A 27,321-nucleotide genomic window follows, 5' to 3' on the forward strand; every position below is an offset into this window, starting at 1 on the left:
TTTTCAAGGCTCACCTCAAAACCCACTTGTTTAAAATTGCTTTCAATGTATAGTTCTATCTGCTATTTTATTATGTATCATTTTACTTATGGTTTTATTGTTATGTGCTTTGTTTTATTGTTTTTATTGTAAAGTGTCCTTGGGTGTTTTGAAAGGCGCTTGAAATAAAATGTATTATTATTATTATTATTAGAAGAGCTGGACCAAGCAAGAAGAAAAAATGTATCACTTTCATACGGAATGAGCGGATGCCTTTTTTTCACGATGACATTTTCAGGTGCGGTTGTCTCGTCTGTCTGTCTGTCTGTCTGTCTGCCTGCCTGTCTGTCTATCTATCTATCTATCTATCTATCTATCTATCTATCTATCTATCTATCTATCTATCTATCTATCTATCTATCTATCTATCTATCTATCTATCTATCTAGGGGGAAAGAGAGGGCGAGAGGGAGAGACAGGCCGGCAGAGAGAGGCAGGCAGAGAAAATGAGCACAAAACATCATCCAGCGTGGGTCCTTGGGCAAGACCTTTCACGCTAATGCCTACCTCATACAATGATGAGAGACAATAAATCGGATGACATCAGACGTTGCGCGGCCAAACAAGGTCTGCGTCAGGTGCTGGGAAACCAGAGCACCTTGATGAAAAATGGGCTACTGGAATAAAGCGGCGATGGATGAGATGCGATAACATGGCTCTGTTGGAATGCTACTACTCAAGCAAGCCTAGTCGGAGGGTTTACATGCGGAGAATGGGGGCTGAATGGTTACTTAGAAAACCCACAGTCACGGTTGACCATGAAACAACTAGTAGCTCAGTGTTCCAATATCCACACACTGCAATTGCTATCACAACTAGAGATTGATGAGGTACAAAACAAATTCCGAGGTGAAGAGCCCCAGGCTGCCAGATCAGGGGAAGAGGCTAGACCCAATGAATGATGAGATTGGGAAGCCAGCCCCAATGAATGAAATGCTGAGTGACGCAGCAACTGACCTGAGAGATAAGATCATGGCAAGAATGAAAACTGGGCAACCAAGAAACCGATTACAACGGCTATGTGAAGTACCACCTGAAAGTCTCATGGAAACTGTGAATGCAGCACGAAGGGCGATCCCGACCAGAACGATCATGGAAACCAATGAATGAGCTGATATACGCTTCAGCATCAGTGATCCTAGAGATACTTGGCTACAAGAGCAACCGTGAGAGCCATGAGATTTGTTACCCACCATGGAAAAGACGATTGGAGGCTAAGATCAAGGCGGCTCGGAAAGATGTGAGTCACCCACACCCAGAGAGGTGTGAATAAAAGGCCAAGGAGGTACACGAAAGAGAATGAGGCCAGAAGAATAAACAGGCTGTTCGCAACACAACCTGCAAAAGTGTACGCTCAGTGGCAGGGTTCTAACAGCAGAGCAGACCCTCCAAGGTTGGAAACTGAAAGATACTGGAAAGGCATATGGGAGAAGGAGGTCGCACATAACAGCAGTGCACAATGGCTGGTGACTCTGAAAGAGGAGCACAGCAACCTCCCTGAACAGAACCCAGTTACCATCACAGCGGCAGACATACAAGAATGAGTCTCAGGTATGAAAAACTGGAGGCACCGGGCCCAGATATGGTCCGCACCTACTGGCTAAAGAAACTCACAACACTCCACGAGCTCCTAGCAGCACAAATAAACCAGTTGCTGATGGATGGGACTCACCCAGGATGGCTAACCGAAGGGCGAACAATCCTGATCACGAAGGATTCCTCAAAGGGTGCAGTTCCTTCCAACTATTGGCCAATAACCTGTCTCTCCACAACATGAAAGCTCATGTCAGGCATCATTGCGGCTAACATAAGTGGACACATGGATCAATACATGAGCAAAGCACAGAAAGGCATTGGTAGAGATACTAGAGGTGCCCAACATCAGCTGCTGGTTGACAGAACAGTCGCACAAGACTGCAGGTCCCGACATACCAACCTGTGCACAGCCTGGATTGATTACAAGAAAGCATATGACTCGATGCCACACACATGAATCACTGAATGCTTGGAGTTGTATAAGGTCAACAGGACCCTGAGAGCCTTCGTTGCAAACTCGATGAGGATGTGGAAAACCACACTTGCAGCCAATGGTAAGCCACTAACGCAAGTGTCCATAAAATGTGGCATATACCAAGGTGATGCACTCTTCCCCACTGCTGTTCTGCATAGGACTGAACCCCCTCAGCCAAATAATTGTCAAGACAGGCTATGGATACCATCTCAGAAATGGATCTCAAATCAGTCACCTCCTCTACATGGATGACATAAAGCTGTATGCTAAGAGCAAAAGGAACATCGACTCCCTGATCAACCAGGATCTACAGCAGTGACATTGGGATGTAATTTGGGCTGGAGAAATGTAGTCGGATGGTGACTGAGAGGGGCAAGGTAGTCCATACTGAAGGGGTCTCACTCCCTGAAGGAACAAGAGCAGACATTGAAAACAACTACAAGTACCTCGGTATACCTCAGGCTAATGGCAACCTCAAACTCGCAACAAGGAAAGCGGCGACGACCTAATACCTCCAGCGGCTGAGGCAACTCCTAAGAAGCCAGCTCAATGGCAAGTACAAGACCCGGGCAATAAACAGCTATGCCCTGCCAGTGATCAGATACCCTGCAGGAATAATAAGGTGGACAAAGGAAGAGACTCAGACCAAGGATGTTAAGACCCGAAAACTCCTCACCATGCATGGAGGGTTCCGTCCCAAATCCAGCACCCTGAGACTGTACACAAGCCGTAAGGAAGAGGACAAGGACTAGTGAGTGTGAGAGGCTCTGTCCAGGATGGAACATCGAAGGTTCATGAATACATCAAAGAGAAGGCTCCAACGGATGATCTACTCAAAGTATGTCTCAGACAATGGGGAACAGAGGATGAGGTGCTGGAAGAGGGACAATCATGGGAGGAAAAGCACCTCCACGGGATGTACCACCGAACCATAACTGAAGTGGCTGATATCAAGAAGTCCTATCAGTGGCTGGAGAGGGCTGGCATAAAGGACAGCACAGAGGCACTCATCCTGGCTGCTCAAGAGCAGGCCCTGAAAACCAGAGCCATAGAGGTACGGATATACCACACCAGGCAAGACCCAAGGTGTAGGTTGTGCAAAGAGGCACCTGAGACAATCCAACACATAACTGTAGGGTTTAAGATGCTGGCAGGGAAAGCCTACATGGAGCGCCATAACCAGGTTGCTGGCATAGTCTACCGAAACATCTGTGCGGAGTATGGACTGGAAACCCCAAGGTCAAAATGGGAAACGCCTCCCAAGGTAGTTGAGAATGACCGAGCAAAGATCTTGTGGGACTTCCAGATGCAGACTGACCAGATGGCAATGGCCTACCAGACATCGTGTTCATAGATAAAGGGCAAAGGAAAGCTGATGTCGTGGATGTCGTGGTCCAGAGTGATGGAAACATCAGAAAGAAGGAACATGAGAAAATCGAGAAATACCAAGGGCACAGGGAGGAGCTGGAGAGAGCCTGGAAGGTAAAGGTGACAGTCTTGCCTGTGGTGGTCGGAGCACTCGGGGCAGTGACCCCCAAACTCGACGAGTGGTTGCAACAGATCCCGGGAACATCGGACATCTCGGTCCAGAAAAGCGCAGTGCTGGGAACGGCACGGATACTGCGCAAAAGCCTCAAGCTTCCTGGCCTCTGGTAGAGGACTGTCAGAGATATGACAGACAGACACCGTGGACGGAGACTCAGAACCAGAAAGATTGTCCCCACTGCCGGCAGGAGACACAGTCATCAGATGACATACGTCTGAATTCTGCGCCCCTCTGCCAAGCTATTTATTGAGAGTATATGTAAATTACAGTGATATATTAGTAAACATAGTTTTCTTGATTATAATGCCACGCCTCTGGGCGTTCTGAGCACCAACAGCTGCAAGCAGTAAAATATAAGACATTTTAATTGGTTGTCTTTTCCAAGAACTGATAAGTTTGTAATCTGGCGCTTGTGCAGGATGTTTAAGCCGTAAATAACTTTGGTGAAAAAGGAGTATCTAAAGCCCTAAATTCTGTGCAAGGCCGGACCTTCTAGAATCTAGATGGAGACGACAGTTCACCTTGCCGTGTCTGTTTCACTCAGATTTACTGTGGCCATCTGCGCTTTTGACTGTAGGCCCATTGTTTAGTTGGTCAGCAAAGCACGGCACTTTTAAACATGATAAATTATTATTCTCCGTCATTCCCACCTCTTAATCATTTTTAAAAGTGATAGCAAACATTACCTTGACAGTGATCGTGGAATGTGAAAAAATGTGGAAAAAAATACTAAATATAATGGCATATATGTGTCTATACTATTGGGATATGTGTATATAGGTAAAATACAAGACAGAAGACATTCCCCGCAATAGCCTAACAATCAATGGGAATCATGTATGTATATATATATACCCCCCAGTCCCACCTCTTAATCATATATTTCAAAGTTGCATTTTCATTAGTCTGATTATATGACTGGAGTGTCATTTTAAATTACTGTTCAACAAATTGCTCATTCATGACAGTTTCAAAATCACTGTGGGCATTTGGAAACAGTTCAACTTAATTTGAAGACACCAGATAATAACCAATATACCTAAAAAACATATTTTTCTTTTTCATTAAAAACAAATTTGGGAACATCTCTCATTTCATCCCCGCCCCCTTTTTTTTTTTTCTTGGGAAAAGAACAACGATATTGGGATAAAATGTACAGCATGCAATCCGATCTTAGCATGCAGGGAAAATCCAGATCGGTCCCTCCGTCCAAAGGCCTTGAGATACGAGTTCCACATCGCTTGACTCCACACCCCTAGATAGGCTGAGTGACTGGTCCCTCTGGTCATCTGGTGGCCCCTTCCGTCACCAGCCTCGACGCGTCTGTGGTAGCAGCCTGGTATATCATGGTCCAGTCTGGTCCTGAAAATAATGGACGAGAACACAAAATGAGCGTATGTCTCCTCAATGGACCATTCTTTGAGGAGCGCCCGGATCCATGCATTTCCATGGAGCGGGGAGCTCTCGGCCATGTTCCACCTCAAAAGGCGTGGAACCCCTGGCACAATTTACGGTGACCCTCGAGGCTGAGTAGCGCAATTGGCGCAGCCTCACCCATTTAAAATATCTCTCGAGGTCACCACCATATAATTTCCAGATTCTAGACCCTGTATTGTATTTCGATCTTACCGTGGTTTTCTGATGAACCCCATTTCCCCCGTCTGTAGTCTCCAACCGTTGATACAAACCTTCCGTCTCTGGCCACTCCGTCTGCAGTCCCCCTACTCAGGAATTCACCCAAACGGTCTGCAAGAAGGTGGTTAACGTGGAAAAAACAAAAACAAAACAAACAAAAACTATCTTTCCCCTTAAACATTAAAAATCTCCAACTACATCGCCTGAATCAGCATAGGAGTTGATCTCCCATCAACTGCTTTCTCTAGCACCTTCAAAAACCCTTACCATCTCTTTGGCTAACCCGTCTCCTCCTAATATTCTAATCAGGAAACAATTCATACACAACATCAACAACTGTTCATCCTACTTGAATATCATTGACAACTGCACCCAATCCCCCCTCTAACTGTTGCAACTTTAGAGTTCAAATTGATAAGCACCTCTCTTTCTACAATTCCACCCAACACCCAAATTACCAAAACCGCATTCTTCTACCTTTAAAAAAAAAAGTTTCTCGTCTCCGCTCTGTTTCCACACACTGCAGCACACACCCCCATAAATACCCCCACAATCAAGGCCTCATCTGATCTTTCCTGACCCCCACCAAAACACTCCGTCTGCAGCCCCCAATCCTCTAACACAAATCTCCGTGACATCCTCGCAGCCAGACTCAGAACTGGGGGGCATCCGGCCTTCAGATAGCCGACCTCACTCATGGGACGCAAACTATGACCCCCCCACTTGTGAATCAGCGCTCAAAACCTAAAATGTCCCACAATGTTTTTTTTCCCATGTTTTAACCTCGTTACTCGTGCTTCCTTTTAGATAGATTTTTGGCATCAATTAAGTATGCTTGTCTTCAGGCGTACATTTAATTTAACATTTTAAGCTCTTGTGAAGCATCTACGAGTGCAATAAAAAGCACTTTCAAATTACATTTATTAATATTATCATCATTAATCTATGAGTCACTTGGTGTGGCATATAAACCATCTTTTCTTTTTATTCTTATTTCCTGTTCGCTTCGCTGATATTGTAAAAATTTTCGAACAAAGTAGCCACTGTGACAATCGGGATCATTCTAACAAAAACAATGTGGCCTTTTTTCCTTTTTGAAACCATTTGCCGAATGCTGCCGCACATCTGACGCATGCATGCTGGATATATTTGTTCGATTGGGTTCAATTGCATGCTGGTGTCGGTCAAAATGTTGTCGATCTCTCCCCCCACTCCTTTCTGAAAAAGAGCAGAAGTTGAGGCATTTTAACAAAACAACCAAATAAAGCACCTCCAATTAGTCAGTTTGCACGAGGGTATCGTGTAAACCCCCAAAAACCATACGAATTGGAATTTTTCTTTCCGTTTGGGATCGTAAAATAAAGAAAGGTCAAATTGGCCACAGAGTGGCTTCCAAGCAACCAAATCTCCTATCATGCAGCGAGAAAAATCCCATCTTCACACCAAGATGAATGAATGGGAAATGTCCACGTATGAACGTATAATGTCTGAAATTGTCAGTCAAAATTTCACTTCAGGAAAAAATTATTTTAATTAACAATTTTTCCCCAAAACGTTTGCGAAAAACAGCTTTTCATACTATTGAGACACAGCTCACGAGGCATTTCTAACAATTAACATTTTTTTTGAAATATCATCCACTACCAATTTCAGTGCGAGAAAACAATAGCAAGCAATGAGCTTCCTGGCAGGTCCACGCGGCTGCCACATCCTCCACGCACCTATGGAAATTAGAATCAGAATCAGAATCAGAATACCTTTATTCGTCCCGCAATGGGGAAATTTGCAGTCCACAGCAGCAATTGAAGAGGGATGGGGTTGGGGTGGGAGTGAAAGGATAGAAAACAAGATATTCTAAGAATAACAAAATAAAAATGTCAACTGTATACTGTGCAAATGTAGATGTGCAAAAACCGTTCTATAAACAAGACTGTACATAGTGCAGAATCAAGAAATGCATTTAGATATATTGCAACAACCCATATTTACAAGTGTCCAGTTTTTTTTTTTTTTTTTTCACATGTGATCATTGGGAATTGTGAAGCCTGACAGCAGTCGGTAGGAACGAGCGGCAGTACCTCTCCTTCTTGCAGCGCGGGTGTAATAGTCTCTGGCTAAAGGAGCTACCCAGAGCTGTCAGGATGGGCAGGAGGGGGTGGGAGGGGCTGTCCGTCATAGCTTTTAGTTTAGCTAGCGTCCGTCTGTTGCCCACCTCCTCTAGAGAGTCCAGCGAGCAGCCCACGACAGAACTGGCCCGCTTGACAAAGCGCTCCAGTCTTTTTCTGTCCCGGGTGGTGATGCTGCCTGACCAGCAGACAATGCCATAGTGGATGGCTGATGCCACCACAGAGTCATAGAAAGTCTTTAGGAGTGACCCCTGAACTCCAAAAGACCTCAGTTTCCTAAGGAGGAAGAGGCGACTCTGTCCCTTTTTGATTAGGGCATCCGTGTTTGTTGTCCAGTCCATTGTTGAGAGTAACACCCAGGTACTTGTAGGAGGTCACCCTCTCAATGTCCGAACCCTGGATGTTCAATGGTGCAGGTGAGGATTGTTTCCTGCAGAAGTCCACCACCAGCTCCTTGGTTTTCCCGGTGTTGATCTGGAGGTGATTCTGCTGGCACCAGTCCACAAAGTCCTTTGTCAGTCCCCTGTACTCCCTATCGTCTCCCCTCTGTAATGAGGCCGACAATAGCTGAATCGTCAGAGAACTTCTGAAGGTGGCAAGTTGGGGTGTTGTACTTGAAGTCCGAGGTGTAGAGGGTGAAGAGGAATGGAGCCAGGACTGTTCCCTGCGGCGCTCCGGTGCTGCAGAGAAGCCTGCCCGACTCACAGTTCTTTACTCTCACGTACTGTGGCCTGTTTGTGAGGTAATCTGTAATCCAGGATGTGAGGTGATGGTCGACTCCGGCATGCCGCAGCTTGTCCCCCAGTAGACTTGGCTGGATGGTGTTGAAGGCACTGGAGAAATCGAAGAATGTGATCCTCACCGTGCTCCCAGCATTCTCCAGGTGCAGCAACGCCGTATGGAGGAGGTAGATGATGGCATCCTCCACACCGATGCTGGGCTGGTAGGCAAACTGTAGCGGGTCCAGCGATGAGCTTGCCAGCGGTCGCAGGTGGGCAAGGACGAGTCTCTCCAGCGTCTTCATCAGGTGAGACGTCAGCGCCACCGGTCTGTAGCTGTTGAGCTCTTTGGGGTTGGCAATCTTGGGCACTGGGACCAGGCATGACGTTTTCCACAGCTGTGGAACTCTGCCCAGCTTCAGGCTCAGGTTGAACAAGTGCTGGACAATGACACACAGCTGGTCGGAGCAGGTCTTGAGGAGTCGGGAACTGATATCATCCGGACCTGCTGCCTTCCTCACCTGCATCCTCCTCAGTTGGTTCCTCACCTGCGCAGTTGTGACAGACAGGCAGGAACCAGGAGGCAGAGTGGCGGCTGAGGGTGTGGCAACGGTTGGGAGGGCAGATGTTGGTTGTGGAAAGCTGGTCGTGAGAGGGGGCAGGGAGGGTAAGGCCACAGTGAGAGTTGGTGCAGGTGCAGCTACAGGTGAAGTTGACGGTGGGCCGGGGGCGGCTGGCGTCTTGTCAAACCGATTGAAAAAGCGGTTGAGTTCATCTGCCCATCCTTGTCTTTTTCGTTCAATGTCACTGGGCTTTTGTGGCCTGAGATGTTTTTCAGGCCCTTCCAGACACCAGCGACATTGCTGGCTTGCAGCTGCTCCTCCATTTTCATTCTGTAGGCCTTCTTCCCCTCTCTGATCTTCCTCCTCAGTTGGATCTGCACGGCCTTCAGTTCCTCTCTGTTGCCCGACACAAAAGCCCTTTTCTTCTCCTTCAGGAGGACTTTTATGTCGGGATTAATCCATGGTTTGTTGTTGGCAAAACACCGCACAGTCCTGGTGGGTACGGTGTTTTGTTCACAAAAGTTAATGTAGTCTGTGATGGTGTTGGTGAGTGAGTCAATGTCTTCCCCATGAATCTCAGTAAAGAGCTCCCACCTGGTTGAATCAAAACAGTCCCGCAGAGCTTCTTCAGCTTCTGTGGACCATCTTTTGATCGTGCGGGTCACAGCTGGTTGCCTCTGCACAAGGGGTTTGTACACAGGCTGGAGACAAACCATATTGTGGTCTGCTCTTCCGAGAGGGGGGAGGGGGGAGGGTTTGTATGCATCCTTGGCGTTTTAATAAAATAGGTCCAATATGTTATTGTCTCTGGTGGCACAAGTTACATACTGTGTGAATGTTGGGAGGGAGAATTTCAGGGAAATGTGATTGAAGTCCCCTGAGATGATAAACAATGCGTTGAGGGACTGGGTTTGCAGCTTGTTTACAACAGATATGAGGGCATCGGAGGCAGCGCCGCCATTTGCCGTAGGGGGAATGTACGTCGTCACGGCTATGACGTGTGAGAATTCCCGTGGCAGGTAATGCGGCCGGAGGCTAACGGCGAGCAGCTCGATGTCCCGAGTGCAAAGTTTTTCCTTCACCGTGATGTGCCCAGGATTGCACCATTTGTCATTCACAAATACAGCAATCCCCCCTCCTTTCTGCTTACCGCTGCCTTCATTTCTGTCCGCTCGTACGAGTTGGAAGCCCTCCAACTCTGCGTGGGCGTCCGGAGTGATTGCCGAAAGCCATGTCTCCGTGACGAGTAGCAAGCTGGCTTCCCGGTACTCCCTCTGATGCCGCGTTAGCGCCGCCAGCTCGTCCATTTTATTTGGGAGCGATCTCACGTTCCCCATGATGACGGACGGGGGAACGTGTCGGTATTTCCTCGTTCTTTTGCGGCGATCTTTCCCGGCCCGACATCCTCGTTTCCTCCTCTTCAGTTCATCAGGGATGTCTGGTGCGGCGGCCGCTAGTCCGCTATTAGCCCGCCACGCTAGTAGCTGGTCTCGACTGTAAACAATGGGATTTCGCGTGCGCGTGGATTCCCCGTTCACAGGAGCGATGAAAAAGTAAAAAATAACGGCGATGAGCAAAAGAAAAGATGCCCATCTCCTCCCCGTAGGTTTATGGAACGAGATTAGGCAAAACAAAAACGGAAAAGTAAAGAAGTGAAAAAGTAGACAAGAAAGGGAAAGAGCTGCTGTGGAGGCAGCCACACAGGGGGGCGCCATCTTGAATCTATAGAATAGGGATCAATGTCGTTTTCGAATGTGTCAAAGGCATTGTGAAGTGGGGTGATTATCATGAGGTCGGTCGGGTCATGTGGAGGAAATCAAGGGATCGAAGCCAGTACTGTTGCAGGAGTTCAGTGGTTGCAGTGGAGTTGCTTTGTGAGAGATTGTTCATTCAGAGTCCATTTCTGCAGCAAATCATGCTTCAGCTTTCTCAGGTTCAGTTCTGTGATGCCAGCAGCAAGCACTTTCAGTTGAGTTTCCATCCCAGGGAGCAGGTGGGATGTCTCTTGGCTTTGTGGCTTGATCGCTGAACGGGTGGCAGCAAATGTGTTTCAGCTTTCTCAAGTTCATTTCTGTGAGGCCAGCAGCAAGCATTTGGAGTTCAGTTTCTATCCCAGGGAGCAGGTGGGATGTCTTGGCTTTGCGGCTTGACAGTGCTGTGGACATCGTGGAGCTTGTCTGAACGGGTGGATGCAAGTGGCTGTGCATTCAGAGTCCATTTCTTTCACGTCACCACAATTTGAACAGCCAGCTTGATTTCAGAGATTTCCTCGCACACGCCCTCAGGCACTCATCCTACCGCCCCACAGCCATGCCGCCTTGGTCAAGCCTTTGCGGCCAGCCGGCCATAATTTAGAAGTGGAGATAGAGGAATGGGCCAGCCGTGCTGGAACCTGGACACATTAATTCACATTCGGTCAGATTTTTTGTTTGTTAGTTTTTTCTTCATTAGAGGAGCACAGCTTCCCGCAAATTCCCTGAATGTGTGTGGCGCAACCAAAGACGTTTCTATCTTGTCTTGTCAAAAATGTGACAAGTCGATTTGTAGCCTAGACATTCCCACAGTCACCTTCTCGGCCTTGATGCGGGATCGCTGCACATAAAATAACATTCAAAAATGAATTTGTCAGGTAGCGCCATCTGAGGTGGAGGAGAGATAGAATTGAGTTGGCATTTGTCAAACATCACTTTGCACTTTACAAATCAAGTATGGTGGCCACACATTAACTATTTCCATAATTTCAATAATTTCAATAATTGAATCAAGTTTATAAAGGCTGAATCTGATCCCACAGTCGCGTAGCAGTTACCAGTTCGAAAATATAATTGGTATCATTATTAATTCTTCCTTACTGTTTTCTTTCTTTTTATCAATCGCCGAGCCAGTTCCATCTGTTACAGTACGAAGGATCATGCTTTTATCACATTTATGTTGTATTAATTTACTCAAATTAATCAAGCTTTAATTGTTTCCTTCATCAGTGTCTTAGCTCAGTCAGATAGTTTCAAACTAACATACTGCATGGGAATGCACACTGTTTGTTTCACTTTCACTCCACAATGGGGAGTCTTGTACTCTTGACAGTTGCATCGTGAATTTTGAACAGAGTGACAGGCCGCCCTGATAAGGAACCACTCACAGAGAAAACCAAATCTTGCTCTTTTGCCATAAAAGACAACTTCCTGATTTAATGTGAAAGAAATAACTACGGCATCTTAGTTTTCTCATCTGAATACAACATTCCTCTTGCAGTGTTGGCTGAAAAGCTAAAAGTCGCCGACATTGCATCGTATGTCGCAGTCGACAAAGACATTGCGACATTCTCAAGCTCATCAGATGCGGATATCGCAGCAGAGGTCAAAGCCAAGTATGCCACAGTAGAGTCCCGTGATGATGATGATGCTGATGACGATGAAGAAGTAGCGACTGAATGCACACCTTTTGCAACTTCGACAAAAGCGTTGCAAGGGGTTGCGGACATGCGATCTTTCTTTGAATCCGTAGAAAATGCATCCGGTTTTTTAGAAGCGTTAAACAAGATGGAAGTGTTCATATTAAAATATAAAAATGGGAAGCAGAAGAAGATTGATGACTTTTTTAAATAGCTTACATACATACTAATTGCAGTGTTATGTACATGTACTGTTACATGAATGCAAGCGTTTTTTGCAACAATGTTTGTTGTTTTGTCTGCTGAAGCGTCATGATTTTGAAAATGACTGTACATTCCATACTGTTGTATGTTTAATATCTGTTGAACATATCTTGTCACCTCTTAAAACATTTTGATCTTCTTTTTCAATTATATATATATATATATATATATATATATATATATATATATATATATATATATATTTATATATTTATTAAATAAATTTATTAAATATTTTATTTCGAAAAAACATACCGGAACGAGATTGCGATTTCATGTATTTACAGTGAAGTCGAGGCACTAACATGGCTGCGCGAAAGTCGTCCCGTTTTTTGGAAACGAGTTAAATCAAATTAGTTGCCAGTCTGCCTCGATAAAGAAGAATTTGTTGGAAAAAACAATTGGTTGATATAGACGTTGAAGGATCGACACTGTTTGTTCAAGTAAATATTTACGACGCCGAAAGAAAAAAATAGATGGAAGACCACACAAGAAAAAGGTGGAAAAAGGTAGCGCGATGCGTGTTCCGGCCCGCAGATCTCAGGCAGTATTTAGTGGCGCCCCGAATGTATAAAAAGAACATACAGCATACTGCGGCACAAACATGGACAGCATGAGCGGCTTTCCCACGCGCTTGTGTTAATCGCCCTCCAAAACACAGCACACGGATTGATGTCACGGAACGAAACCACTTTGCTCAATTACACCTGGCTTCAAATGAGCTGAAGCAGGAGTGGTGGGAACTCAATTACCGCAGCTGCACGCTCACACCTCGACTCCACCAAAAAGCAGAATGCGACTGGATCACTGCAGTCCAGTCCTACAAGGGTCAGTGTGTTTTCAAACACACTGACCCTTGTAAGACGATCCAGGCTTGCACAAGTAACAGAAGCAGCCATATTCCACTAACTACGGTGACAAACCATTAAGGCGATTTGAGCAGATTGAAACATCTATTGGCGTGACTGCGGAAGAAACTGAGAGGGCCGCCACTCTGGGCGATACCCACAAGGTTTTTCAGCTGGCCAAGAAGGTGAGTTGTAAATCAACCGGAGTCAGTAAAACGTTCTATGATTGCAACATCGGTGCTAAAACTTCGAAGTCAATCACCCACAACCACTGTTAGCGCCTATGCTTCTGGCAACTGACGAGGAGTATGACTGCAACTCGGACCTGCCTATGGTTGAGGAAATCGAGGTGTCCTTTGTCAGCTCTGGACAATAAAGCCCTGGGTTAAGACTGCATCCCGGAAGAAGTATAAAAAACAATTTTTTCAACACTGCTCTCCATGGTTTTGAGGGTGTGACAGTTGGTCGAGGTGTCGCGGGATCACACCTGGCCTACGCGGATGATGTCACTCTACTTGGAAACACGTTTGAGGAAGGTGAAAACGCACTGACGAAAATCAATCGAACGATCCTGACTATTGGAATGCGCATCAACGCCTCTTAGACCAAAATCATTCTCTCCCTCATCAACCCAGCTGACGAACAATCGCTGTCACTGGATGGCGTGTCCATGAAGAAAATGTATTCCTTCACGCATCATATCACCTCCGTAGCTCCATAGGGCAAGTAAAAGCAGAAGTCGTTTGGGGCGCCAGGTCAGCCTTTGTGCGCCTAAAATGGCATTCGCGAGGTCAGTGCCAGACGAAAGGTCGCATTTACCAAGCGATTGTGTCGACCATCTTCCTTTATGGTTATGGTTAAGTTTTCAACATTGATTTTCTCTGCCGTATCCTCCGCCGCCGGCGATTGGATCGGGCTCCTACTGCTGACGTTAGCCGCTGGCTGCATCTTGGTCCCTTAACAACAATGACTACAATGCAACTCCACGAGGAAGGTTAGCTCATCAGGAATGTTACCTTTCTGCTCTTTTGCCAGACTAGCACAAGTGCCAGGGTGGACAAGTCAAGCCATGGGCCACCAAGATAAAAGAAGTCCTCGCGGAACTTTCCAGCCCCAGGTGGTGGGTCTGCAATGGTGGAACCAGGACTGGATGAGGCTGTCTGTTGACTTGGCCCAGGATTGCCTTGCTCAGACCGCAATGATCAGGAATGTTTTACGTGCCAAGGAAGAAGCTGTTGCAAAAATATGAATCATTCAGCACCAGCCACCCCCACTCCAAAATGGTGAGGTTAACCTTTCTTGCGTTAGGATGAACCTCAACGTGCAGGCCAAGTTCCCCTGATCATCAGAATCAGAAAGCCTTTTATAGTCCCAATAGTGCAAGTATAATGATACGGTATAAAAAGCACATTTGATATATGTAAGTGGATTCACTCAACATAAGGTGGATGTGCTATTTACAATGCAAGTGTCCAGGTTTTGTTTTTCACATGTGGTTATTAAGAAGCCTGACAGCAGTTGGTAGGAAGGAGCGGCAGTACCTCAACGGCAGCACGGGTGTAACAGTCTCTGGCTGAAGGAGCTACCCAGTGCCGTCACGGGAGGGGCTGTGCATCATAGCTTTTAGTTTAGCTAGCATCCGTCTGTTGCCCACCTCCTCCAGAGAGTCCATTGAGCAGCCCAGGACAGACTGGCCTTCTTGACCAGGCACTGCAGTCTTTTTCTGTCCCGGGTGTTGATGCTGCCTCACCAGCAGCCAATTCCATAGTGCATGGCTGAAGTGATCACAGAGTCATAGACGGTCTTCAGGAGTGACCCCTGAACCCCAAAAGACCTCAGTTTCCCGAGTAGGCAGAGGCCACTCTGTCCCTTTGTTATTAGAGCATCTGTATTTGTAGTCCAGTCAAGGCGCAAAAAAAATCACCCCACTGCTGTCCAGCGATGACAGTCATATGGCACAGTCATTCCTCCCATTCAAAAACAGTAGTCGCATATTTGTGCTGCCGAAAAGGTGCAACCGCCTAGCACAGTTTCCTCCTTGATGAATGTTGTCGCCAAAAATGCTGAAAAACTATCTGTATCCATTCCACACAAAGTGACAAAAGAAAACACAAAAACAACTCCAAAAAAACAACACAAAACAAGTTGTAGTTGACAGTGGGGAGGGGGCGACAGACCTCTGGTCAAACCGGTTGAGAAAGCGGTTGAGATCATCTGCCCAGTCCTTGTCTTTCTCATTCAATGTCACTGGGATTTTGTGGCCTGAGATCAGGGGTGCTCACACTTATTCAGCATACGAGCTACTTATAAAAACAACCAAGTCAAAATGATCTACCCACTACAAAAATGCAAAACATCATTATTTTCAAATGTATTAAGGATTCTTTGTATGTACAATGTATGTTGATGTACCTTACATAACTGAATAAGCCAATATTGCACAACACACATCATAACTACATATACATAACAGAATAAATAACTATTAACATTTTTTGTAATTACCTGAGTTTACTTTGAAGACTTGCACTGAATTGAATCAGCCAGGGATGCATAGTCCGGACAGTAGATGCTTCATGTAGGAAAAGGCTGATTCACATAAATAAGTGGAGCCGAATAATGCAGTCAAGGAGGTAGCACATTTCCTCATGTTGAGCATTTTAGCGCATAACACTTGTTGACGGATTATGCAATGGTAATTCAAGAAGTCTGCCTGCACTTGGCAATACGCATTTTGAAAATGACATTGTGAAGAAAAAGTCCACCTCCCATTTCGTATGAAAGTAATATGTTTTGGCCTTCTTACTTGGTCCAGCTTTCTCACTCATTTTGACCACCATATGTTTTAGCGAGGGCTTAAAATCTGAGGTAATTCGCTGACTAGCTTGTAAATTTTGCTGCGCTTAGCGCCGTTGTTTACGCATGCGCGGTGACCTAAAGGTCAAAATTTAGTTGTCGGCTGCCATGATCTTCTCATGGCATCAGATGCCGGTTCACTCTCCATCCTTATCATTCTCGACCTGACCGCGGCTTTTGACACCATTTCTTTGTGATGACATGAAGCAGTTCTAGATGAAAGAGGAGAGGATCAAAGCATCCATTTCAGCAGTGGATCAGGGACGTCATGGTGGAATTTGCTAAATGTTGAAAGCAAACAGGAAGCTGTAGCATCCATTGAAGAAAAGACATTGTCTCACATCTCCTGTCCCACATAGATCCGCTTCAATTCCAAGCCGTGACAGTTCCAAATACGCATCGGCGCTCTGCACTGACGCTCCTTTCTTCTTATCGCGGGCTACTCAAGCCATGCATCCATCCAACCGCAGACTGTCCAACAGCACCGACCCTTCCGCTGAACAAAGCAGGGCTGTGAAGATGCTGCCCATTACAGGCGCAAAAAAGCACAATGGCCCCAGAGCTGTCCAGCGATGACAGTCAAATGGCTCCGACATTCCTCCCATTCAAAACCAGTACTGGCATATTCATGCTGTCGAAAGGCGCAACCGCTCAGCACAGTCTCCTCCTTGATGATTGTCGTGGCCGAAAATGCTGAAAAACAATCTGTATACGTTCCACACGACGCACAGCAACATAAAGTGACAAAAAAAGCAAGGCTCATCAGAGCACTTGCTGATGGCTGACTACTCAGACGCCATCGTTCTAATGCACAATTTAAAAAAAGGTCTAAATGGCATGGTAGTTATCGGTGCCAAAAAAAGACATGCCAAGGGAATGTATTTTAAAAACTGCTCCTGTGAACCCTGCAAAACATCCAATTCACCCCGCTACTCTTTCCTGCCCATGACTGACTTTGGGGAATAAAGATGACTCTGAAGTTGCTTTTCAAAGTGGTTTTGTGTATATTTGTCTTGCTAGGAGGAGGTTGCAGAATTTGGTTTGGAGTTGAGCTGCAACGAGGAAGAGAGAGGTGAAACTCCTGGCAGAGAGGTCTGCCCAAGTGATGACTTCAGGGAGGCAGAGCTTGATCCTGGAGAACCTAAATCTTCTGAAGATGATGCCTTTGGTAGGAAGTCTGAATTGAAACTATTTCCGATTGCATTTTATTCATTGTGCAGAGTACACTCTCGTCTTTTGTTTCCAATTAAAGGCACACGCGTCTCAAGAGGCTTCCCAAGGCCATAGTTGACAAATATTTGCAAATTGAATTACACCCATTTTCCCTGGAGCAAACCCCTCAATCCTAACCATTTCACTGTATCTTTACTGATTTGCAAGTCTGAGAAAATAGAAAATCTATATTTTGTAATCTACAATTAGTAATGAAATATGTATCTTATTTCTGCAGCATTCTCTGTATTTCCCTTTTGGTAATACAGTGGGACCATGGCTTAGGCACTTAATTGGTTCCCAGACAGAGTGTGTAAGGTGAAAAGTGTGTATCCCACAAATTAATTTCCCATAGGAAACCATTCAAATGAGTATAATCCGTTCCCAGGTCTCCATAAAATATAATTTTCAACTAAATAAGCCCTACAACTACAAACATACCTTATTCGCCTTAAGGCGTTTTATTTACCTTTGTGATGGTCGTTGATGGCTTGATGGGGTGGCAGGTCGGAAAGAATTGCTGTTTGAAAGGAGTCACATTCCACAAGGACTGTAAATAAAGAACTAACGTGTACTGTATAATAAGGTTGTTTTATTTACCTTTGTGATGGTCGTTGATGGCTTGGTGGAATGAGGTTCAGAGTTCTCTTCCTGTGTTATGAAAGTCCGGTTAGGCATCTTTTTCCAAAAAAGGCCGGTCTCATCTGCATAAAATACTTGCTCAGGAACGTAGCCTTCTTCTTTCACCATTCCGAGGAATGATGCCCTGTATCAATAAATGGCGAACTTCCAGGTTGCCGCATGACAATATCAGAGTGAATTAGCCGTGCTTTCTCGGATATAATTGCTTTATTCACGCTGTCGCCGGCTAGCTGCCTTTCATTCATCCAAATTAACAGAAGTTTTTCAACCTATTCTATTGCCCCAGACTGCTGCTTTGACAGCACGGAAACAACTTTAGCAACACACGCACCTTTAATGGCTTATTCTGATTCTGATTGTTTGTTGCGAAGGATGGTAGCAATGGTGGAGTTAGCATATTGCTACTGGGCCATGAAGTCAGACAAACGCACACCTCATTCGTTTTTCTCAATGAACTCCTTCTTCTCAACTGTAATTTTGTTTTGTGTATTCTTCGGATTAACACGAGCCTATGGTGGGGTCTTTTTCGGTCCCATAACAGCAAAAGTATCCGTAAAAAATCCTTGAAGACGATCGACGTGTGCACTCAAAGAAAGGGGGTGTGGAAAGGTAGGCCGGCTGGGGCGCTGTTCGGTCGTGTGCTTTGGTGTTCTTCCGCCGAAGATTACTCCGCCAGCCATGGTGGGGCAGCGCTCCATGTGTATCCCGAAAAGTAGTGCCACAAAATTTGTAAGGCAAGGTAAGGTGTTCGTAAACCGAGGCCCCACTCACGATTGAGGTATTTTATTTTCCAAAAGCATCCAGTTAATTGATGCCAAATATGAAGGTGTTAATTCCTTACTGAACATTCTTCACTGTGTCTGTCACGTTTAGACTTTCAGACACTTTCATATTGCATCCATCACTCACCTCTTCTCAAACATGGATCCACTGTTATAGGTTGGTCATTCAACTTACAATAGTACTGTGAGACCTTGGCTTACAAACTTAATTGGTTTCCAGTGTGCAAGGCGAAAAGTGTGTATCCCCAAAAAAATCCCATATTAAAATTAGAATAATCCATTCCCAGGTCTCCATAAAATAACATTTTCAACTAAATAAGCCTTAAAACTACACACAACATACCTTATTCTATGTATAATAAATGTGGTATTGTATTGTAATGAAAGAAATACACTGCACTGTATAACAAAGTCACTTTATTTACATTTGTGATGGTCGTTGATGGCTCTTAATTGACACCTGTTGCTTTCTGACTTGTAAGATCTTCCAAAACTGAGGCATCACATTATCATTCATCATGTTGATGATTCTCATAGCCTTTTCTGGATGGAACTGTTCAATAAAAGCCTCCACATCCACTCCTGAATGGCCTGCTTCTGCTTGTCCTCTTGAAGGCAAATCAAATTCTCTGTGTTGAGGACCTCGTTATGGTCAGCAACAAGCTCCTCGATGTCATCTGCATCAACTTTGAGTCCCGTAGGTGCTGGCAGAGATATTATTACAACAAAAGATCTTCCAAAACTGAGGCATCACATTATCATTCATCATGTTGATGATTCTCATAGCCTTTTCTGGATGGAACTGTTCAATAAAAGCCTCCACATCCACTCCTGAATGGCCTGCTTCTGCTTGTCCTCTTGAAGGCAAATCAAATTCTCTGTGTTGAGGACCTCGTTATGGTCAGCAACAAGCTCCTCGATGTCATCTGCATCAACTTTGAGTCCCGTAGGTGCTGGCAGAGATATTATTACAACAAAAGGCGCGAGTCCGATGATTCCACGGTCGCAGAATAAAACGCAACAAAAGAAGGTGGGCAGGGCGATTCGTCCAGCCTGTCAAGCTAGGCAAAATAAAATAGCATACTCGCGATCGGAAACCGGAAAGCAACAAACTTGCGCGATCGCGGCTAACAATCACCTCGGGCAAAGCAAACTCTTGGACTTGCCAGCACAAGACGCAGCGAGGAATCGTAATGTCACTGGTGAGGTGACAGCAACTCGTTGAAATGAAATGAAATTGAAGTGTCTTCTTCGGCTGGCGGAGGTCGTGAGCGTCGGTCCCGCCCCAGCTGTCAACTCGCACGGGACAATTTCGGTGTCATTAGTCACGTGAAAGCATCGACTAAATAACGCCTTTGTGTAAAGCTGTTAGGCGAAGGATGGTAGCAATGGTGGACGGTACCGGGCTCTTTATTTGTAGAATGGTCGTAGAAAGTTACTCTCAGGGAAGTGAAACACAGCGGGAGAGATGTGTCAGGCTGAATTTCACATGCAGCCGCGGTGTGCACATGTGACGCCACAAACGCACACCTCGTTCGTGTTTCTCAATGATCTCCCACTTCTCCTCGACGGTGATTTTGTTTTTTGTCTTCTTCGGCTGAACACGAGGCCGTGGTGGTTTTTTTCGGTCCCATAATAGTAACATTTTCTGCAAAAAGCTCCTCGGAGGCGATCCACGTGTGAATTCAGAGAGAGGGGTTGTGGAAAGGTGCGCCGGCTGGAGTTCTGTTCGGTCGTGTGCTTCCGCCAAAGATCCGAAGATCAGTTCGCCAGATCCGAAGATCACTCCGCCAGCCGTGGTGGGTGTGTATTGGATTGAATTGGATTGGATTGGATATGCCTTTATTAGTCTCACAGTGGAGTATTGCGGAAAGTACCGTATTTTCACGACCAAAGAGCGCACCGTGTGAAAAGGCGCAGTGTCATTTATGTGTGCCATTTCTGTATTTAACACACACATTGGGCGCACCGGATGAAAGGACGCAAGTTTTATATACCGGTACTTATCCTCTACTGCACAGTTGTCAAAGTCAAGGCCGACATGGGGGATGTCAACCACAATAAAAGTCATTATTCTTGACTTCAGATTTGAAAACGAGTTATTCATTAATTTGCTGTGTGCTCTATATGTAATATTTGAAGGGATTTAAACATTCCAATGGGTTCCCCAAATTCATAACGGCCCTCGAGAGGAAACCATAACTACAATGTGGCCCGCGGCAAAAAATGACTTTGACACCCCTGCTCTACTGCCATACGGGCGTCCGCCTTACCACAACATACAGGCGTATTTAAAAAACAGATCGGGAGCAAAACTGAGTTTGGTAGTGCTTTATTTATTAATGACAAAGTAAGAACATTTTGTAATCATCGCTCAATAGGCGTCGGCATGGTAAAAACAAGCACATTACCGCTAACAGAATCGAACAGTTGCGCTAAATCCAACATGGCGTTGTGCGTATCACTACCGTGCTGGTTCCCTTCTTCTCCACTGTGTGACTCACCGGGATGTCGAAAGTTAGCGGTACCTCGTCCATGTTGGTGATGTGGCTCGGCTGGATGCGCTTGTCGGCGATGTGCTTCTCGCAGTAGTACCGGAAGTTCGCCAACTCTTCTGAATAATCCGCCGACTGTTGCTTCGCAACCGTAGTTCTGGTCCGGATGGAAAAATGTCACCGTTTCATAAAACGCCAGCACCAAGACGGCGTTACCTCCGCTAGCGTTACTGCTCTGAGTCGGATGGTGACAGTCGAAACGCTCCTTCCGCTCGCTCTTAGCTCGACGATCCATTGCTCAAGTCTTTCCTCCAACTCCGGCCACCTTGCTTTATGTCCGCGAAAACTCAGCTGAGTCTTCTTCACCTGTCGGAGTTCGTTCTCCAGCTTCCTCCACTTGCGAACCATCGACTCGTTAACTTCATATTCTCTCGCGGCGGCTCGATTCCCATGCTCCTCGGCGTAGCTGATAGCCTTCAGTTTAAACTGAGCTTCATAACCATGTCTCTTTGCCATTTTCAGGGTTGTTCGAACACACATACGCACATACGTACCTGTTCTTTTATACACAACCCACGCCCACGCACCCCCCTCATGTTCTCTACCACGTCCTCATGGTGGTCTCTAATACGTCCGCACATTCGGCGCACTGCACTACAGGGCGCACTGCACATTTTGAAAAAAATCTGAGACGTTTATATGCGCCTTATGGTCGTGAAAATACAATAGTAATAGTGCGTATTCCAAGGTTTAATTTTCATAAATTTGACGTTCGTATAACCGAAAAGTTTGTAAGGTAAGGTGTCCGTAAGCCGAGGTCTCACTGTACAGTATTCCAAATTACCTTCAAGTGCAACAAGCAAAATATTTGAAAATGTTTTTCACTGAGAGCCACACACGCGCACACACACACACATGCGCGCAGACACACGCGCCCACACATGCGCGCCCACGCGAACACACAAAAAACGATTTTAACAAAATGTCAGAATATATTCTTTAAAATAATTTTGTGACAATACAAGTAACATTTACGACCATGCGTACTTATGACCCTATGATACTTATTTTAATTATACACCTGGCTAACAGCCCGGCAACACGTATGACATTTTTGCCCAGCCTGCCAGCATCTCACTCTCACAGCAATCGACCGCGACCAATACTAGAGCAATACTAGACCAATACTAGAGTGGGGATATGGTCCCCTGACGCGGGCCGCCGCCCGCTCAGGACTGGAGCCGAGGTGGGTCGTGTCGGCCCACCACGGCGAGAACGCTGCATCGGGCCCACAGCCGGCGCCGCAGCCCCATCACAGTTCGTTCTGCTTCGGGGCGAGGTGGTCGGCTGGGCGCGTTGGCACAGCGATGGCCGCGGGGTCGGGCCGCATGTCGGCATGGAGAGCGGGGTACGGCCAGAGAGAGGGCAAACGGTAGAACACCGGCGGCCCAGACCCACGGCCGTCCCTGTGGGGTCCAATTTCGGCTTACAACCATTTTGACTCCTCACACCACTGCCATCCTTGTTCATAGTCTTGTCCCTCAAAAACTTCTCCACAAACTTCAACTCATCCAGCATTCTTCAGCTCAGATTATCACCAAACCTCATCCTTTCACGACATCATGGTCCTCCAAGAGCTCCACTGGCTAGCAAATATCGAATCAACTTTAAAATTAATTCTTCTTTATACATTTAAAATTATCCACATTCAAATGACCTTCAAATTTCTATTCCCTCAGATCCTCTTCCTCCCTCCGCCTCTGTGTGCCCCCCTGCCCGTCTCAGCTCGATGGGTGACAGAGTCTTCAGCTGCTCATAACATCGATTCTCTTTCCACCTGCAAGTCCCATCTCAAAACCCACCTATTTAAAATTCCATTTTTGTTTCACACTCTCTCTTGTTTCTATTTATAATTGTATTTCATTTATTGCATTGTATTTGTGATTATATTCTATTTATTATAGTACCTTGAGAGCTTTGAAAGACACTTAAAATCTAATGTGTTATTATTATTATTATTATTATTATTATTATTGTTATTAGAGATAATCAAAAAACCTTTATTCGTCCCACAATGGGGAAATTTGCAGTCCACAGCAGCAATTTGAAAGGGGATGTGGTGGGTGAATGGTTTTCCGTTACTCGTCATAGGTAAAAAAATCCAGCCAAACTATCAGAATGAAGGTCAGCTTGCCGGGTCCATACGCAAAGTTACTGCTAGCTAGCCTGCACACTGCTCAGTAGCTTGCATGCTTGCTTTCTGCTGTTGCTTGCAGAGTATATTGATGTGAACGTAGCATGGGGTGTGTCAAAGTGCCACTGACATTAGACTGTTTCATCGATGATATTGTTTCATTGCAAATTAGAATCCCGGCAGAACCTGTTCTCTCCACAGAGATGAATCCTTCGTGGATTCAACCTGAAGTGTACAATACTCACTTCCCCATTTTTTTTTCAAAATGGGGCGTTTACCTGTGTTGACATCAAAGGCCAGCATAGGTCAGAAGCCTCCAATCAAAATTGCCAATTGCAGCCCAAACAGGAAATGAAAAGCGAAAAAGCAAGAATAATTTATTTTATCTGCAAGCCAGATGCAATCATCAAAAGATCCATATATGGCTCAAGGCCCATAGCTTCCCAACCCTTGATGTACACAAGGATTTTCTCAAACTACAATCACTACACTACACTCTTTTTTTTGTTTTGGTTTTACTCCGTTCCGGATTTCCATGATATTTTCTTGGTACTTGCGGTGTCCAAGTCTTCATAAGTGTACACCTTAATACCAATTAGTTTTCCTTTCCAGCAGTCCTAACTGCTCACTAATTTTTCCCCCTTAATTGGAACAACGCAAAACCAGACTAATGGAGGAACATAGGGCTCATTCTATGTGTAGACAATCTCAGCAGCCTTTTGACCGAAGATCTACTTTTCTAACAGACAACATCCAATCACCAACCAGTTACCCCAAGTAGATGCATATACAAACGCACATATGCACACACAGTGTAACAGCCATCATGGAATACAGTGAAAGAAACAGAAAAATAAATGATACGAGATTGAGTATGTGTAATGGAAACCACAGCCTACCTTTGTGGGAGATATAGCACAGTGATGCACTTTTGTAGCATGTATAGAAATTCACTGTGGTAGCTTGCCCTTAAGGCAAAAACAATTACAGTGAGACCTCAGCTTACGAACACCTTATCTTACGAACTTTTCGTCTTACCAACGTCAAGTTTATGAAAATTAAACCTTGAAATATGCACTACTTTTCATGATACACACCCACCACGGCTGGCGGAGTGATCTTCGGCGGAAGCACACGACCGAACAGCGCTCCAGACGGCCCAGCTTTCCACACCCCTTCTCTCTGAATTCACATGTCCATCGTCTCCGAGGAGCTTTTTTCAGATAATTTTACTATTATGGGGCCGAAAAAAACACCACAGGCTCGTGTTCAGCCGAGAAGAAGGAGATCATTGAGAAACACGAACGAGGTGTGCGTTTGTGGCGTCACATGTGCACACCGCGGCTGTCATGTGAATCTCAGCCTGACACATTTCTCACGCTGTGTGTCACTTCCTTGAGAGTAACTTTCTACGACCCAGAGGTGTACTCGAGGGTATACGACGGTATATGGCCGGTATACGGCGTATACCCACTTATTTTTCCCCCGCCATACCGACAGTCAAATGTGGTGCGTTAGTATGAATAAATTGAAGAAACTACCAGCCGTACTCATCTACTCTGCTCTGTTTATTTGTCATCCAAGACTTGGGGCATGTTCAGGTTCGAGAATAGCGCACGACTTCTTATGACTCTTGGGTCTAGGCCAGGCTAGGGCAAACTACGGCCCGAATTTAGGCTTTTTAATCCGGCCCGCCGAACTTGTCCAAATTATAGTAAAAACAGTGTCTGAAACTCGTGACAAAAAGGTAGCGGACAAAAGAGCAGACAACTCTGAAAAGTTGACTGCCCCACTTTTCACAACTTGAAACACGATTAGACCAGCAATCGCAAAAAAACAAACGTCACAAAGTATTAAGTTTTTTTATATTAATTAAGGCTGTACCTACCACTAATGTTACCTTGCTTAATTTACGGTAAATGTCCAAGGCTGCAGATTTCGCTGCAGTAGTCATTTGTCACCATGGCGCACAATGCAATGTTTGCATTGCTTGCTACGAGCCACTAAGCCCCTTTCATAACTCTCACGTACACTTTACAGTCACGGTTTGATATAAATTTAAGTTTTGTAGCGTCACACATGTTGTTAGCTTCTTTTGAATCTTTCTTATGGGCTGAGTTTCTGTGCATCTATTTTGGAAAATGATATGCAAATGCACAACCTTAGAACGCTTGCGAAAGTCCGGAAGAAAGAAGCAGACTTCTGATTGGCTGCCGTGCCAAGTATGCAAATTTGAACTGCAGGTAGCCTATGTCTGTGTGCTTGGCGACGGCACACGTGTACTGTTTGCGCGTGAAGGCGAGGGCGTCAGTGGAGAGTTTGTAGAGGCGCGGTCAAGACAAACCTTCTATGATTTGGCGGAATTTAACACAAGTAGGTATTATTGAGCTTGAATATTTCGTTGTGTAATAATATGTTTTGAATGTTGAAAGTGATTCCATTTTTCAATAAATGTTGATTTCTTAACTTTGCCCCTTTGATTGAAACTTAAAAACAGATGCAATCTTGATTAATCACAGTGCATATGTTATTTTAATCTATTTCCATTTCCTCCTCCCAGTATCTGCGAAATAGTCTGTAAATGCCATATCTTGCATATTCCTTGAGACAAATTTATTATTTGATCAGGGATATTTTTCACATTTGAAAGACAGTTAATAAATTGGGTTGTAGTGTTCTTACTGTGCTATGAGGTTTGTACACACGTTTAAAGGACAACCGGCACCATTTTTTTTGTTTCCTACTGACGTCAGAAAAACGTTTTATAGCATAAAATACCCAAAACATGCAGGCTGATATTTTTAGTTAAATGAAAAACACCAATAAAAATTACTTCAAAATGAATCCGAAAATGGCCAGTTTCAGAAGGTCCCACCCCCTTGTTCGTGACGTCACACCAAGACGTCTTGCCTTGCTCGAGAATCAAAACAATGGCTTCATATTCGGAGAAGATGGTTTCTTCCAGTTATGAATATGATTCAAATACAGTAAAGTCTCGTTATATCGATATTCAAGGGAGTCCGAAAAATATCGATATAACCGGGACTATCGATATATCCGATCCTGCGCCGAACTGCATTAAACAAAAGCCGCCAAAAGAGGGCAGCCAAACGCCATATAAGAAACGGAGCTGGCCATTAGCTCCCTTTTTTTTGGGTGAGAGATGTTCCCCCAATGTTGCCTCAAAATGGCACATATAATTCTTTAATGATTGTAAACATGTATGCTTTAATCTTCAGAACTACAGTGTATTTGAAACATATTCATAACTGGATGTGTAACAAGAAAGCATATTATCCGAATCTGAAGCCATTGTTTGGATTCACAAGCAATGCAAGACGTCTTGGCGTGAAGTCATTTTTATTTGCATTTGAATAAAAAGTGACATCGGCTGTCCTTTAATACACAGTATGGAATGTTAAAAATTTTCTAAATCATCGCGCTTCAGCAGACAAAACAAGAAACATTGTTGCAAAAAACGATTGCATTCATATACAGTACAGTGGGCATGTACATAACACAACAGGGAAACTGCAACGCTTACATCTTACTGTATTATGTATACAATTTAAAAAAGTCATCAATCTTCTTCTGCTTCCCATTTTTACCTTTTAACACAAACACTTCAATCTCGTCTGCTACACACGAGCTAGCGTCTGAAAATGAAAATGGCTCTGCTACACGGGTGCTGGGCACGTAACCAAGTCACCTGACCAAGTCGACCAATGGCGCGACTGATGGCGTGACACATAACCAAGACACGTGACCAAGTTGACCAATGGTGTGACCGATGGCGTGTCACGTGACAAAGTCACACGGCCAAGTCGACCAATAGCGCGACCGATGGCGGCTCATGTGACCAAGTCGACCAATGGCGCGACCGATGGCAGCTCACGTAACAAGACACGTGACCAAGTTGACCAATGGCGCGACGGATATATCGATATAAACAACAAAAATGGCCGGCGGGGGATGAAAAGGAGCACCGTAATAACCGG

The 27,321-nt window shown here is 45.1% G+C and overlaps 1 protein-coding gene across 5 annotated transcripts in view; it reads left to right on the forward strand.

The window, feature by feature from the left end:
- txlng (taxilin gamma) overlaps positions 1-27,321 on the forward strand; it is an 89,843-nt gene that overhangs the window by 13,810 nt on the left and 48,712 nt on the right. For 3 of the 5 annotated variants that reach the window (XM_088991786.1, XM_088991787.1, XM_088991784.1), the window contains exon 3: positions 17,019-17,166. The exons of 1 other annotated variant lie outside the window; for it this stretch is intronic. In XM_088991786.1, the coding sequence (XP_088847912.1) occupies positions 17,019-17,166 (148 nt within the window). Of the gene's footprint in view, positions 1-14,177; positions 14,426-17,018; positions 17,167-27,321 lie in introns of all 5 variants that reach the window. One more of the 5 variants, XM_088991785.1, reaches the window with a different exon arrangement.

The sequence above is a fragment of the Hippocampus bargibanti genome, linkage group LG03 (assembly GCF_051943395.1).
Source record: "Hippocampus bargibanti isolate YZ-2025 linkage group LG03, ASM5194339v1, whole genome shotgun sequence".
NCBI classification, from domain to species: domain Eukaryota; kingdom Metazoa; phylum Chordata; class Actinopteri; order Syngnathiformes; family Syngnathidae; genus Hippocampus; species Hippocampus bargibanti.